General features: G+C 40.7%; 2 protein-coding genes across 3 annotated transcripts in view; one reads left to right on the forward strand and one right to left on the reverse strand.

The window, feature by feature from the left end:
* Window positions 1–10,574, reverse strand: part of DHCR7 (7-dehydrocholesterol reductase) — a 28,195-nt gene extending 17,621 nt beyond the window's left edge. For both annotated transcript variants that reach the window (XM_042849126.2, XM_005305355.3), the window contains exon 1: window positions 10,442–10,574. The gene's annotated coding sequence lies outside the window, so the exon portion shown is untranslated. The remainder of the gene's footprint in view (window positions 1–10,441) is intronic.
* Window positions 3,187–13,715, forward strand: part of NADSYN1 (NAD synthetase 1) — a 38,249-nt gene continuing 27,720 nt past the window's right edge. The window contains exon 1 of the mRNA XM_065592617.1: window positions 3,187–3,312. Within this exon, the coding sequence (XP_065448689.1) occupies window positions 3,279–3,312 (34 nt within the window). The 5' untranslated portion in view covers window positions 3,187–3,278. The remainder of the gene's footprint in view (window positions 3,313–13,715) is intronic.

Raw genomic sequence — 13,715 nt, forward strand, 5'->3', positions numbered from 1 at the left:
AGTTTTTCTTCTGCTTTGTCCTGAATTTCCCTTTCCTTAGAGGTCACGATCTGGTAACCTGAAACTTCCCTCAATTACTTTTGCACCTGAACTGCTCTTCCTTCTCCTTAACTCTGCATTTTCTCTCTCTTGACAACACAAGAGATAAGCAGATTTCCTCCCCAGGCAAGTCTAGATATTTGGAATCTGCTTGTTTATCGCTCAGACAGGAATGCGCTGGTTGCTACTAATGATGTAAGTTTTAGATATCTGAAGTTTAATTTAAATATATCCCTAAATATATCCCCATTGTCAGCACTGGTAGAGCTGCACCTTTGCTAGAGCAATGAGGGGAAGGGCTACTCTATGGTCTGGTCTATACTACCCGCCTGAATCGGCGGGTAGAAATCGACCTCTCGGGGATCGATTTATCGCGTCCCGTCGGGACGCGACAATCGATCCCCGAATCGGCGCTCTAACTCCACCAGCGGAGGTGGGAGTAAGCGCCGCCGACAAAAAGCCACAGAAGTCAATTTTGCCGCCGTCCTCACAACGGGGTAAGTCGGCTGCAATACGTCGAATTCAGCTACGCTATTCACATAGCTGAATTTGCGTATCTTAAATCGACTCCCCGCTGTAGTGTAGATGTACCCTATTATTCCTCCATGGAAACAAAGACCACCATATGTATGTATTTGATATAAAGGGAATTATATCTGGTTAGAAGGTGAAGAGATCTTAAATACCATCAGTAGGACCACAGGAATGATACACTTGTTGTACAATCAAAACATAGGGAACAAAATTTCTACCCCATAAATTTGAATGAAAGTGTACTTCCAGAAATAATTAAAGATGCATTATGTGTAATCTCCCTTGCTGCAGATTATGGCGATTACTTCTTGTCCGACCTTCAATGGACATTGAGAACAATTGATCACCGCCCTCTATCTAATTAACATATGTGAAGACTGTTATCAGGCCCCCCTTCTTTTCTCATGACTAAACATGCTCAGTTTTTTTAACTTCTCATAGGTCAGGTTTTCTAAACCTTTCATCATTTTTATTACTTGCGTCTGGACTCTCGCCAATTTGTCCACATCTTTCTTAAAATGTGCTACCCAGAACTGGACATATAATCCAGCTGAGGCCTCACTAGTGTTAGAGCAGAACAATTACCTCTTGTGTTTTAGCCATGACGCTCCCGTTAACACCAACCAGAATGTTAGCCTTTTTTTTCTACTGCATCACGTTGTTGACTCATATTCAATTTGTGATCCGCTATACCTCCCAGATCTGTAGTACTGCTGCCAACCCAGTTATTCTCCATTCTGTAGTTGTGCATTTATTTTTTTCCTTTTTAAGTGTAGTACTTTGCACTTGTCTTTACTTAATTTCATTTTGCTAATTTCAGACCAATTCTCCAATGTGCAAGGTCAGTTTGAGTTCTGACCTTGTCCACCAGAGTTTTTGCAACCCCTCCCAGCTTGGTGTTATCCACAAATTTTATAAGCATACTCTGCACCCCATTACTCAAGTCATGAATGAAGTGGACAAGCAAGTGCACATGAGCTCCCAGGGTGATGCTGTGGCAAAAGAGGCTAATGGGTCTTTGGATGGTTTTCTGGAATCAGATTATGGACTTTAAAAAACTCCTTATGGAAAGGCAGACTGCACCAAATTATGCAACAATTTTATGCAGAAATTCATGAAAAAACTTCTCTTCTGTGCAAAATGAGGTCTTACACAAATCTTAAATGCTTAAGGAATGCTTAAAATATAGGGGTCACTAGTGATCAACACTAACCACAAGAGCAACTATTGCTCAGTTAATTACAGTATTTTTATTATAATAATTAGCAACTTCTTTACTTATTTTACAATTTTAGCGTCAAAGTAAACAAGTGCAATGGGTTATATCAATTGAGTACACATCAATACTTAATTAATGGAGAAGTATGCATCTTACTCATTTCACTTGCAGTTAAATCTGTTCACAGAACAATTCTAAAATTTGACCCTGGGCTATTTCCATCAGAGATTTCTGGTCATGAAAGTAAGTAAGTTGAAAGAAAACAAGAAGTAATTTTGGTGAATCATAGACTTTAGACAATCATAATGGTCCCTTCTGACCTTAGTCTGACCTCCTGCACAATGCAGGCCACAGAATCTCACCTACCCACTCCTGTATCAAACCCCTAACCTATGTCTGAGCTATTGAAGTCCTCAAATCATGGTTTAAAGACTTCACGGTGCAGGGAATGCATCTCAAGGTAGCAACCTCCATCTTTTAGCATACCATCCTCTGATTGTTCAGACAAAAATGAAATGTCCCTACTCCATAAAAATCCTTTATTTGCCCTCTGTGTAGCACTTTGCCATGCCACTTAAATATTGCATTAATATTTAAAATAATGTTTCAAATATTGATTAGTTCAATAAGTCATCCAAATTATTTACAAACCAGTAGAACTTATTAAAGCAAAGTTGTTTTCATTATAGGTAAAAAGTTATTGGGATAAGATACAAACACTGGGAACCATTTTGTACGTTTCCACAAACTTGGTCAGACTGAGGGCTGGCATTTCTATGATGGAATGTTGGAACTGAAAGGAGGTGGAGATATACTAGCCACAGACAGAATTCTCCAAAATTCTATGAAAGAGCACCAAGCCACATTGCTGCTGTATGTGTCTCACAGCAAATATTAAAGACTCTAGTTGGTTCAACTAATTGTAGTACAGTATATAGTAATAAGATACTATTTGTTTAAGCTGTTTGTAAGCACACTAGTGGTGTTCACTGTTTTCTATATTTTAGAAACTATCACAAATCACTCAGAGCAGCAGTAGGCATTAAGCAAGCCTTGTATTTTTACTTATAGTTGATAAACATGATATTAGGGAACAGGGTTGTCAACCCTCTGTGACAGATTCAGACCAGTGGGGTACAGGAGTCTGGTAGAGGGCAAATATACTGGTCATTGGATGAGTAGTTTTCTGTTCCCTGAGTGACCAGAGCAGAGGCTGCAGTAGAGTAATCAGGAACCTGCTAGAACCAGTTAAGGCAGGCAGGCTAATTAGGACACCTGGAGCCAATTAAGAAGAAGCTTCTAGAATCAATTAAGGCAGGCTAATCAGGGCACCTGGGTTTTAAAAAGGAGTTCAGCTCAGTTTGTGGTGTGAGTGTGAGGAGCTGGGAGGGTGTGCTGCTGGAGGACTGAGGAGCACAAGTATTATCAGACACCAGGAGGAAGGTCTTGTGGTGAGAATAAGGAAGGTGTTTGGAGGAGGCCGCCCATGAGCCTAAAGCTGGCAATGCTGGCTGCCCGAGGTAAGCATCGCCTGGCGGGAGCCTGCACATATCCCAACCTCCTGCCCCAGCCCTGAGCACCCTCCTGCACCCAAACTCCCTCCTAGAGTCCACACCTCCTCCTGCAACCCAACCCATAGGTGCTGACTTCCCCTCTTTCCTGAGGGTGCTTGACCTTCCCCTGGCCCTGCCCCCACTCCACCCCTTCCATGAGGCCCTGCCCCTTCCCACATCTGCCCCTCCCCCATTCCAACCCTTCTCCAAAGTACCCACCCCAACTCCATCCCCTCCCTGCCCCTGTTCCAACCTCTTCCCCAAATCCCTGGCCCCTCCTCCTCCCCTGAGCACGCCATGTTCCTGCTCCTCTTTCTCCCCCTCCTGGAGTGTGCTAATGCTGCCAAACAGCTGTCTGGTGGTGGCTGGGGTGGGGGAAAGCACTGGGAGGTAGGCAGAGGAGTGGGGATGCGGTGTGCTCAGGGGGTGAGGAGGAGGGGGGTGGGGAGAGCTTGGCTGCCAGTGGGTGCAGAGCACCCACTAATTTTTCCCCATGGGTGCGCCAGCCCTAGAGCACCCATGGAGTCGGCGCATATGGCCCAACCCTCTGCCCCAGGTTCAGCCTGGCGCTGCCTCCCACACTCTGAGCCCCTAGGCCCCACCCCCCAGTCCAGAGCCCACATCCCCTCACGCACCCAATGCCTTGGAGAAGGGGCGGGGCCTCAGGAAGAGGCAGGGCAAGGGTGTTTGGGTTTGTGGGATTAGACAGTTGGCAACACTATTAGGGAACCAAGAGTGCCCAAGAAGTGTTTTCATATAATTGTAGTTGTATAATGAGCAAAAAACACACAACCCTAACAAAATAAAAGTTTTTATATCCACAGACTGGCTAACATAGTGAGGAGAGCTTTAAACTAGGTTGGATGGGGACAGGTGAGCAAAGCCCACAGGTAAGTGGAGAACATGGAGACCTAGGAGATGGATCGGAAACAAGAGGGAGCGTGGGCTATAATGGCAGAGAGAAAGGAAGGTCAGGGCAAAACTGGGAGGCAAGATCAAACCAGTATCTTAGATGCCTATATACAAATGCAAGCAGTATGGGTAATAAGCAGGAAGAACTGGAAGTGCTAATAAATAAATACAACTATGACATTGTTGGCATCACTGAAACTTGGTGGGGATAATACACATGATTGGAATGTTGGTGTGGATGGGTACAGCTTGCTCAGGAAGGATAGACAGGGGAAAAAGGGAGGAGGTGTTGCCTTATATATTAAAAATGTACACACTTGGACATAGGAGACGGAAGTGTTGAGAGTCTCTGGGTTAGGCTAAAAGGGGTAAAAAAAAAAAAAAAAAAAGGATGATGTCATGCTAGGAGTCTACTACAGGCCACCTAACCAGATGGAAGAGGTGGACAAGGCTTTTTTAAACAACTAACAAAATCATCCAAAGCCCAAGATTTGGTGGTGATGGGGGACTTCAACTATCCAAATATATGTTGGGAAAATAACACAGCAGGGCACAGACTATACAACAAATTCTTGGACTGCATTGCAGACAACTTTTTATTTCAGAAGGTTGCAAAAGCTACTGGGGGGAGGCTGTTCTAGACTTGATTTTAACAAATAGGGAGGAACTCATTGAGAATTTGAAAGTAGAAGGCAGCTTGGGTGAAAGTGATCATGAAGTCAGAGTTTGCAATTCTAAGGAAGGGTAGAAGGGAGTACAGCAAAATAGAGACAATGGATTTCAGGAAGGCGGATTTTGGTAAGCTCAGAGAGCTGATAGGTAAGGTCCCATGGGAATCAAGACTGAGGGGAAAAATAACTGAGGAGAGTTGGCAGTTTTTCGAAGGGACACTATTAAGGGCCCAAAGGCAAGTTATTCCGCTGGTTAGGAAAGATAGAAAATGTGGCAAAAGACCACCTTGGCTTAACTATGAGATCTTGCATGATCTAAAATAAAAAGGAGTCATATAAAAAATGGAAACTAGGATCAATTACAAAGGATGAATATAGGCAAACACAGGAATGCAGGGGCAAGATTAGAAAGGCAAAGGCACAAAATGAGCTCAAACTCCCTACAGGAATAAAGGGAAATAAGACTACTTTTTTATCAATACATTAGAAGCAAGAGGAAGACCAAAGACAGGGTAGGCTCACTACTCAGTGAAGAGGGAGAAACAGTAATAGGAAACCTGGAAATGGCAGAGATGCTTAATGACTTCTTTGTTTCTGTCTTCACCAAGAAGTCTGAAGGAATGCTTAACATAGTGAATGCTAATGGGAAGGGGGTAGGTTTAGCAGATAAAATAAAAAACAAGTTAAAAATCACTTAGAAAAATTAAATGCCTACAAGTCACCAGGGCTCGGTGACATGCATCCTAGAATACTCAAGGAGCTAATAGAGGAGGTATCTGAGCCTCTAGCTATTACCTTTGGAAAATCATGGGAGACGGGAGAGACTTCAGAAGACTGGAAAAGAGGCGAATATAGTGCCCATCTAGAAAAATGGAAATAAAAACAACCCAGGAAACTACAGACCAGTTAGTTTAACTTCTGTGCCAGGGAAGATAATGGAGCAAGTAATTAAGGAAATCATCTGCAAACACTTGGAAGGTGGTATGGTGATAGGGAATAGCCAGCATGGATTTGTAAAGAACAAATCATGTCAAACCAATCTGATAGCTTTCTTTGATAGGATAATGAGTCTTGTGGATAAGGGAGAAGCTGTGGATGTGTTTCAGAGTAGCAGCCGTGTTAGTCTGTATCTGCAAAAAGAACAGGAGTACTTGTGGCACCTTAGACTAACAAATTAGCTTATGCTCTAATAAATTTACTTGCTGTGGATGTGGTATACCTAGACTTTAGTAAGGCACTTGATACTGTCTCGCATGATATTCTTATTGATAAACTAGGCAAATACAACTTAGATGGGGCTACTATAAGGTGGGTGCATAACTGGCTGGATAACCATACTCACAGTTGTTGTTAATGGTTCCCAATCCTGCTGGAAAGGCATAACAAGTGGGGTTCCACAGGGGTCTGTTTTGGGTCCAGCTCTGGTCATTATCTTCATTAATGACTTAGATATTGGCATAGAAAGTACACTTATTAAGTTTGCGGATAATACCAAATTGGGAGGGATTGCAACTGCTTTGCAGGACAGGGTCATAATTCAAAATGATCTGGACAAATTGGAGAAATGGTCTGAGGTAAATAGGATGAAGTTTAACAAAGACAAATGCAAAGTGCTCCACTTAGGAAGGAACAATCAGTTTCACACATACAGAATGGGAAGAGACTGTCTAGGAAGGAGTACGGCAGAAAGGGATCTAGGGGTTATAGTGGACCACAAGCTAAATGAGTCAACAGTGTGATGCTGTTGCAAAAAAAGCAAACGTGATTCTGGGATGTATTAACAGGTGTGTTGTGAGCAAGACACGATAAGTCATTCTTCTGCTCTACTCTGCGCTGGTTAGGCCTCAACTGGATTATTGTGTCCAGTTCTGGGCACTGCATTTCAAGAAAGATGTGGAGAAATTGGAGAGGGTCCAGAGAAGAGCAACAAGAATGATTAAAGGTCTTGAGAACATGACCTATGAAGGAAGGCTGAAAGAATTGGGTTTCTTTAGTTTGGAAAAGAGAAGACTGAGAGGGGACATGATGGCAGTTTTCAGGTATCTAAAAGGGTGTCATAAGGAGGAGGTAGAAAATTTGTTCACCTTAGTCTCTAAGGATAGAACAAGAAGCAATGGGCTTAAACTGCAGCAAGGGAGGTTTAAGTTGAATATTAGGAAAAAGTTCCTAACTGTCAGGGTGGTTAAACACTGGAATAAATTGACTAGGGAGGTTGTGGAATCTCCATCTCTGGAGATATTTAAGAGTAGGTTAGATAAATGTCTATCAGGGATGGTCTGGACAGTATTTGGTCCTGCCATGAGAGCAGGGGACTGGACTCTATGACCTCTCGAGGTCCCTTCCAGTCCTAGAATCTATGAATCATAACACAAAGTTAAATCCAAATTATATCCATAATACAAAGTTTTGTATCTGTACCTGCAGATTCCTGGGCAGTATACAACTAGGAATCTGCAGGTGTATATTGCCCACCAAAGTCACAGTATGTAAATATCCTTGCCTGAGTGGGTAGAAAAATGGTTTCCTGACCCCACCAAGTGGGGCTGAAGAGGAAGTAGAGAAGTTCACTAGCTAGCAGGGTCTAGCCCCTGGGTATCAGACAACTTAATAGTAACCAATTCAGCCCCTGAAGAAAAATACTTTCCTATTTTAGTGATCTTTGAAGTACCTATGACCGCAAAGATTCAAAACTCATGAGTCAGGCCCCCACATAATCACGATATTTTAAGTCATGAGATTTTAAAAATAAGCTTTGGGTTATTTTTATTTGCCTTTTGGTGTTTGAGATTGTAGGAGTCATGCTTTCAAACTTTTCCACACAATTATTTTTAATGAAAGTTTCTAGTTTTCATAGTTATCAGGTAACATGACTCTAGAAGCTGAGGCTTGAAGAAAAACACTAAATATTGAGATGTGATAAAACTGAACAACTTAGCAGCATTGTATTTGCAGCAGTAGAACAATAGAGGTACATCAGCACAAACGTCTCATGTAGACATCCTACACCAAGCTTACTGCGGTGCTTACTCCAGTAACATGTGTAAAGCTAGCTTTACATTACTGCAGCATGTTTACACTTGAGGGAAATTACTGCACTGGTGAAAATTTCTCCAATGGCAGAAAGATCCTTATTCAGGAAGGTGACCAATGCTTTCAGTCAGTGTTCCTCAATAAGAACAAGAGGCAGAAACAGAAACTCAAACTAGCTATAAGGGGGTAGGTGGCTGGATCCACAGCACTTAAACCTGTTCACCAAGATCAGAATTTTCATAAGGGCTCAGTTTCCATTTAGTACTAAACTCTTTGTGGCACTTATGACCAGATTTTTCTAATAGGAATGAAGCACTTCTGAAAATCGGACCCCAGTTGTGAGTGCCAAGCCCTTTCAAATCTAACCCTAGGTTCTCCTCCCCAAAACAAAAGAGGTCTGGGGTGTTTGCTGATGCTCCTGCCCAGCTGGTCTATCATTAATAACACCATAATCCACAGATATGTGACTAATTGACCTACCACCAAAGCACAAAAAATAGTTTGAAAACCAGATAGAAAGGGGAGAGAGACACATCCAGAGCAGTCATGCCGCCTCATTGGCCTTCAGCCCTCTACCTGCTAACTCATCTCAGCAACTGTCTACATAGGAAAGTTTTGCCAGTTTTTCTGACCTAGTTATTCTGGTATAATGGAGATGGACAGTCTAATTTCATATGAGTGGCTTATTATGGTATGGCTTAAACCCCTTTCCTGACAATATAAGATAAACAGAAAAAACAAAACCCCCAACACTTATACTTAGGCTTGGAAGGCCTAGATTTTTATTGGTATATATCAGTAAACAGGATTTCACCATATACACACAATTGGTTGAAAAAAAAATTCCATTGATAATAATTACTTTATCAGTAAGAAAAAAATGTTTAAAAACCTATTAGTTTGATTTAAGGATATTTACTTTCAATATTTTGACAAGTGATATTGACAATTTGGTTTTAGTTGATTTAAACCTTTAAATTTCAACATTTATTGCCATTAAATAATTGTCTAACTTCCCCATTGTTTGACCTACCCCCATAATTTCCCACAAATTAGAAAATTTAAATAGATAAAAATGCTTTAAAATAAACACCTATATTAACCATTTAAATTATAAAACAATTTAAAATCTAATTCTGCTAAGCCTACTTATGCTGGAATAAGTGTGTATGTGGGTGGGGTTTACAGATATAACAATATGGGGTTAAATTCACTTTCCCATGTAGACAAGTCCCACTTAAATAAATATTGCATTAATATTTAAAATATCATCAGAGTGCTTTATAAAAAATGTACAGCACCACTGAAATGCAACCACCTCTGGAATGGCCGGAAGCATTCAACAACTGGCAAAAAAAAATGCTATAAAACTGAGAGAGGTGGAGAAATTTTGACAAAGGACATTTGCATGAAGTGTGGTGAGATTTTTAAGTCACAAAAATAAGACAGGACCTTGGTTATTTATTGATTTGTTTTTAGATGAACCCTAACTCAAATCGTCTCTCCTTTAGGATACTGTAAACTATTTTGCAGGTTGAAAGAAAATAGCAGCTGTATGCAAAAGACTCATTCAGTAAAAATTAATGGATCATGGATGGTTAACTAAAAACCATGATAAGTTACAACGGTTTCACTAGCCTTGTATGTATTAAACAGGAATTTTTTAGCACGTCATACAACCTCCCCCCCCCCCCCCCCAAAAAAAAAAAAACCCTACATAAAGCTTCTCTATTTATTACACAACAGTTTAATCTTCCAGTTTCTTTCACTCGGTATGGCTTCGAACATAATATTTAACAACAAAAACCATACAGTGTATGTGCAGATAAGTCTTTAACAAATCAAGAATCAGCTAGTTCCTGCAAGCATGAAGCTTGTTTTACACAGTGGTCAGTTTGTGTGTAACAGAAAGTTGCATAAACATATGTTCTTAGATTTCTACAGGGAAATTGGATCAGGTAGCACATCTTTTCCAACACCAGTCTCTTATTCCCTTGCTGTGTTGCGCAAATTGCTTTATTTAACTTTGCAAACAAATGCTGCTTTACCAAAAAAAGCTGTAATTCTCTATCAGAATTGGAAGATGCTGGCAAAAGGCAAGGCAGAGAAACGAGGCTGCAAAAACAGCCTCACAATATGGAGCAGACTGCCACCAAATCAGAAATAAACTGCAATGCAAAATGGTCACATTATAAAGGACCACAGCTACCCCCATTTCTAGCGCAGGTCAGAAAACAGGATCTGAGACAGAAGTTGAGGAAATCAAAACAAAAATCCTTTTTTGGTGGTTAAATTTTCATTTTTGTCTGTTTTCTATCCATTACTGCCATGAACCTGTTGTAATACATTTTGTAACATGTATATGCATACTGTTGCTTATTAAGACAGGATTTATACAACTGATTATCAGAGTAAATCTGATACTGTTTCAAATATGTTTCTATTCCAATTAGAAACCTAATTATAATATAAATACTCCTTACCCCTTCTTTGCTTGTGCTTCCACCCAGCTGAACTCTTACAAGTACCAAAAAAACAGGCTACTACAGGCTGGTTAAAGCTCTTTAGTCTTTGCCACTCCCTCAGGAGTTACATACTAAACCTACTGTCCAATCACCTGCATGTTCTCTTAAACATCACATGGTGCTACACAGCTGGATTGGTGCAACTGTTTCAAACCACCAGCCAGCTCATGAAATAACCATGACAACCACCACCCTATGAATATTTTATAGAAAAAAATCTAGCGAGACAGGGGTGCTGGAACAATTTGTGTGGGGGTGGGGAAGATGGGAGGGAAGGCTGAGGGCCATTGAACCAAACTGTAAACCCTATCCCAGCAGCACCTCCAGCACTCCTAGTTCCAGCATGTATGTAGACAGATAAAAAGTGAACTATTTATCTTTTAATCTGAGCACTCGATGCACTTGCAGTCTTAAGGTTAGTTCAAAGTACTGCATTTGTCTGTGCCATTTATGACTGCACCTGTGCTTTGTGGTGCAAAACTTTAAGTTAATGATTACAGGAATAATCCATTTAATTTTTGAAGTCCTCATACTTTGTACATCTATAGCACCTTCCATCTGAGAATCTCACTGAGATTCACAAACATTTTAAAAGTCTCACAAGATACTTAACTATGGATCAAAAAAGTAACATAAAAACATGTTGGTATTATTAACCAGTTGAGTCACAGAGAGACTAAGGCCTACATTTTATGATGTTTAGGGTGACCAGATGTCCAGATTTTATAGGGACACTCCTGATATTTGAGGCTTTTTCTTATATAGAAGCCTATTACCCCCCCCCTCCATCCTGATTTTTCACACTTGCAGTCTGGTCACCCTAGAAGTGTTCATTAAATTTGGGCACCCAACATTAATGGACATTTTGAAAATGCTGATTTTTCACATATAAGAGAGTGGTGACTAGGGAAGCTGCTGTTTTCCGTGTTAGTCCATGACCTTTTATGCTTCACTGAGTCCCTTGCAAGCTGCTATGTTCTTTCAGCCTGCAATGTATTTTTACTGTATTCTATTGGATAGCAGATTTGATTCAGAATTATTTAAACAAACCCTCAAAATCCAAGGACCTGTCTGCTCTGTGTGGATTAAAAATCCCATAGCACTAAATCCCAGTTTACCTGGCCAAAATTTCCACTGCCCATAATCACTCAGTTGTACAGCATGCTGTGTGCTAGTTGGTTGTTGCCCTCCACCCCAGAACTGGCTGCATTTCAGTGGTGCAGTTTCAGTGTTGCTACTTTTGCAATTGTATTATGAGCCCTGTGATATCTGGTGTTTTTCTTAAAGTCACAACTTCTGGATTAACATGATTGCATGAGATTTTCAGCTTTCATTAAAAACCCTAGTAAGTTTCTAGCCTTCACGGTTGCAGAGAAAAGTCTGAAAATGTGACCTGAGGAGTTTTCAGCCTCAGAAGACAAATATGAAGATCTCCAAATTATTAATTTTAAAAATCTTATGATTTTTACAGCAATCTGATGATTTGGGGGGCACAATTCATGATTTTTGAGTTTGGCAACACTGTATGTAATTTATAAAGTGCCTTAGGATTCTTTGGGAATGGATACCATCATATAAATGTAAAATATTTTTAAAATAATGTTCACATTGCTATTATTGCTGTTATTATTACAGTAACATGTTATTACATTAACATGTATAGGTTCCCTCTGAGATTGGGGCCCCACTGTGCTATGGGCTGTACAAAGACATAGAGAATGTCCCTGCCTCAAAGAGTTTAGATCAGAATCTAAATTGACAAAAGAGAGAGAGGAAACAAAAGTGAAGTCACTTTTCAAAATTCACATAATAAGTGAGAGGCAGAGTCAATTAGAACTCAGTTCCCTGACTCCCTCTTTATGTAAATTACTACAGCACACTGCCTCACTACAATATATTTTCCACTGCAAACCCAGTTGTGTTCAGTAGTTCACTCAGCTGGGGATCCAGGAGAGATTACTTCCATATCAAATGAGGGATGAGATGAAAACATAAACCATACCAAACTATACCATTTTTTCACTGGACTGTAACTAGGAAACTAATCTAACTTTATAATCAGTCCGTACATAGAAAAATCATAGTTTATGCTTTTGAAATAAATAATGATGCTTCCGGATTTGATGGCTGAGCTGATGGCCACTACAATCCTACCATCCACAGAGTTGGCACATTACATACAATGGCCGCCTTAAGGGCTTGATTCAATGTAATCAGTGGTGAGAGGAAAAAGCACTAAAAGGCACAAAGGTTTTAAGAGAAGGAGAGATGTGATAGATGAGACAGCACAATGTAGGGCTTATCTACATGGTGGGGGCAATGCACTCTACAGGGGTGTGATTTCTTAAGCACTAATGAGTTGCACATTAATTAAGCTGTGCAGACCCTGCTGATGCACACAAAAAGTTCCCTAGTGCACTTTTCCATACTATGGAACCTTCAGTACACACCAGCAGGGTCTACACAGATCAATTAATGCACAACACGTTAGTGCATTTTAGAAACCACTGTCCTGTACAGTGCATTACCCTACCATGTGGACAAACGTTCAACATGAACCCCAACTGTGGAAGAGTGGATGCTAATGAGATTTGTGGGGGCTTTGAAAACCTAAAGGGTAACTGGACTGAGAGACTGATTAGAAGCAACAAAATTAGTTTGAGCCCAAGCCCTAAAATTTGGGAATCTTGAATTGCCCCTGGAGTCTTTGGATCTTAGGTTTTGCTTTGGGTCCATCTCTATTAAAGAAGATAAAGGACAAGACAATGGAGTAGTGTTGGCAGTGTTCTGGGCTCAGTGGATTCAGGGAGACCATATGTGAGGGAATCACAATATCTGAGAAATAGTTAATACGTGAACAAAGATTCTAGCAGGAGAAGTCATGCTCAGGATTTTGGCTGCATTCTTCAGTAAGCTGCTATTGCACAAACCACTTTAATACCTAATTAGTCATGTAAACTGTCTGGGTGGGGAAACTTCATAGATCAGGGTGTGGGATGGGAGTACAATTAAGTTTCATAATACAGAACCTTATTCTATGATCTTCTGAACACCCATATCAACTGCCACTTAACTGAGTATGAATTGGGCATGTTCAGCACCAATCAGAGGGCACTCAGCCATTGGGTCCTAAATGAAGAAATGGACCCAATCCTGTTCCCACTGAAGTAAAAGGGCATTTCTGTCTTTGATTACAATGGGAGCAGGATTAGACCTACTATTTACAATCTTT

Source organism: Chrysemys picta, chromosome 4 (genome assembly GCF_011386835.1).
Source record: "Chrysemys picta bellii isolate R12L10 chromosome 4, ASM1138683v2, whole genome shotgun sequence".
NCBI classification, from domain to species: Eukaryota; Metazoa; Chordata; order Testudines; family Emydidae; genus Chrysemys; species Chrysemys picta.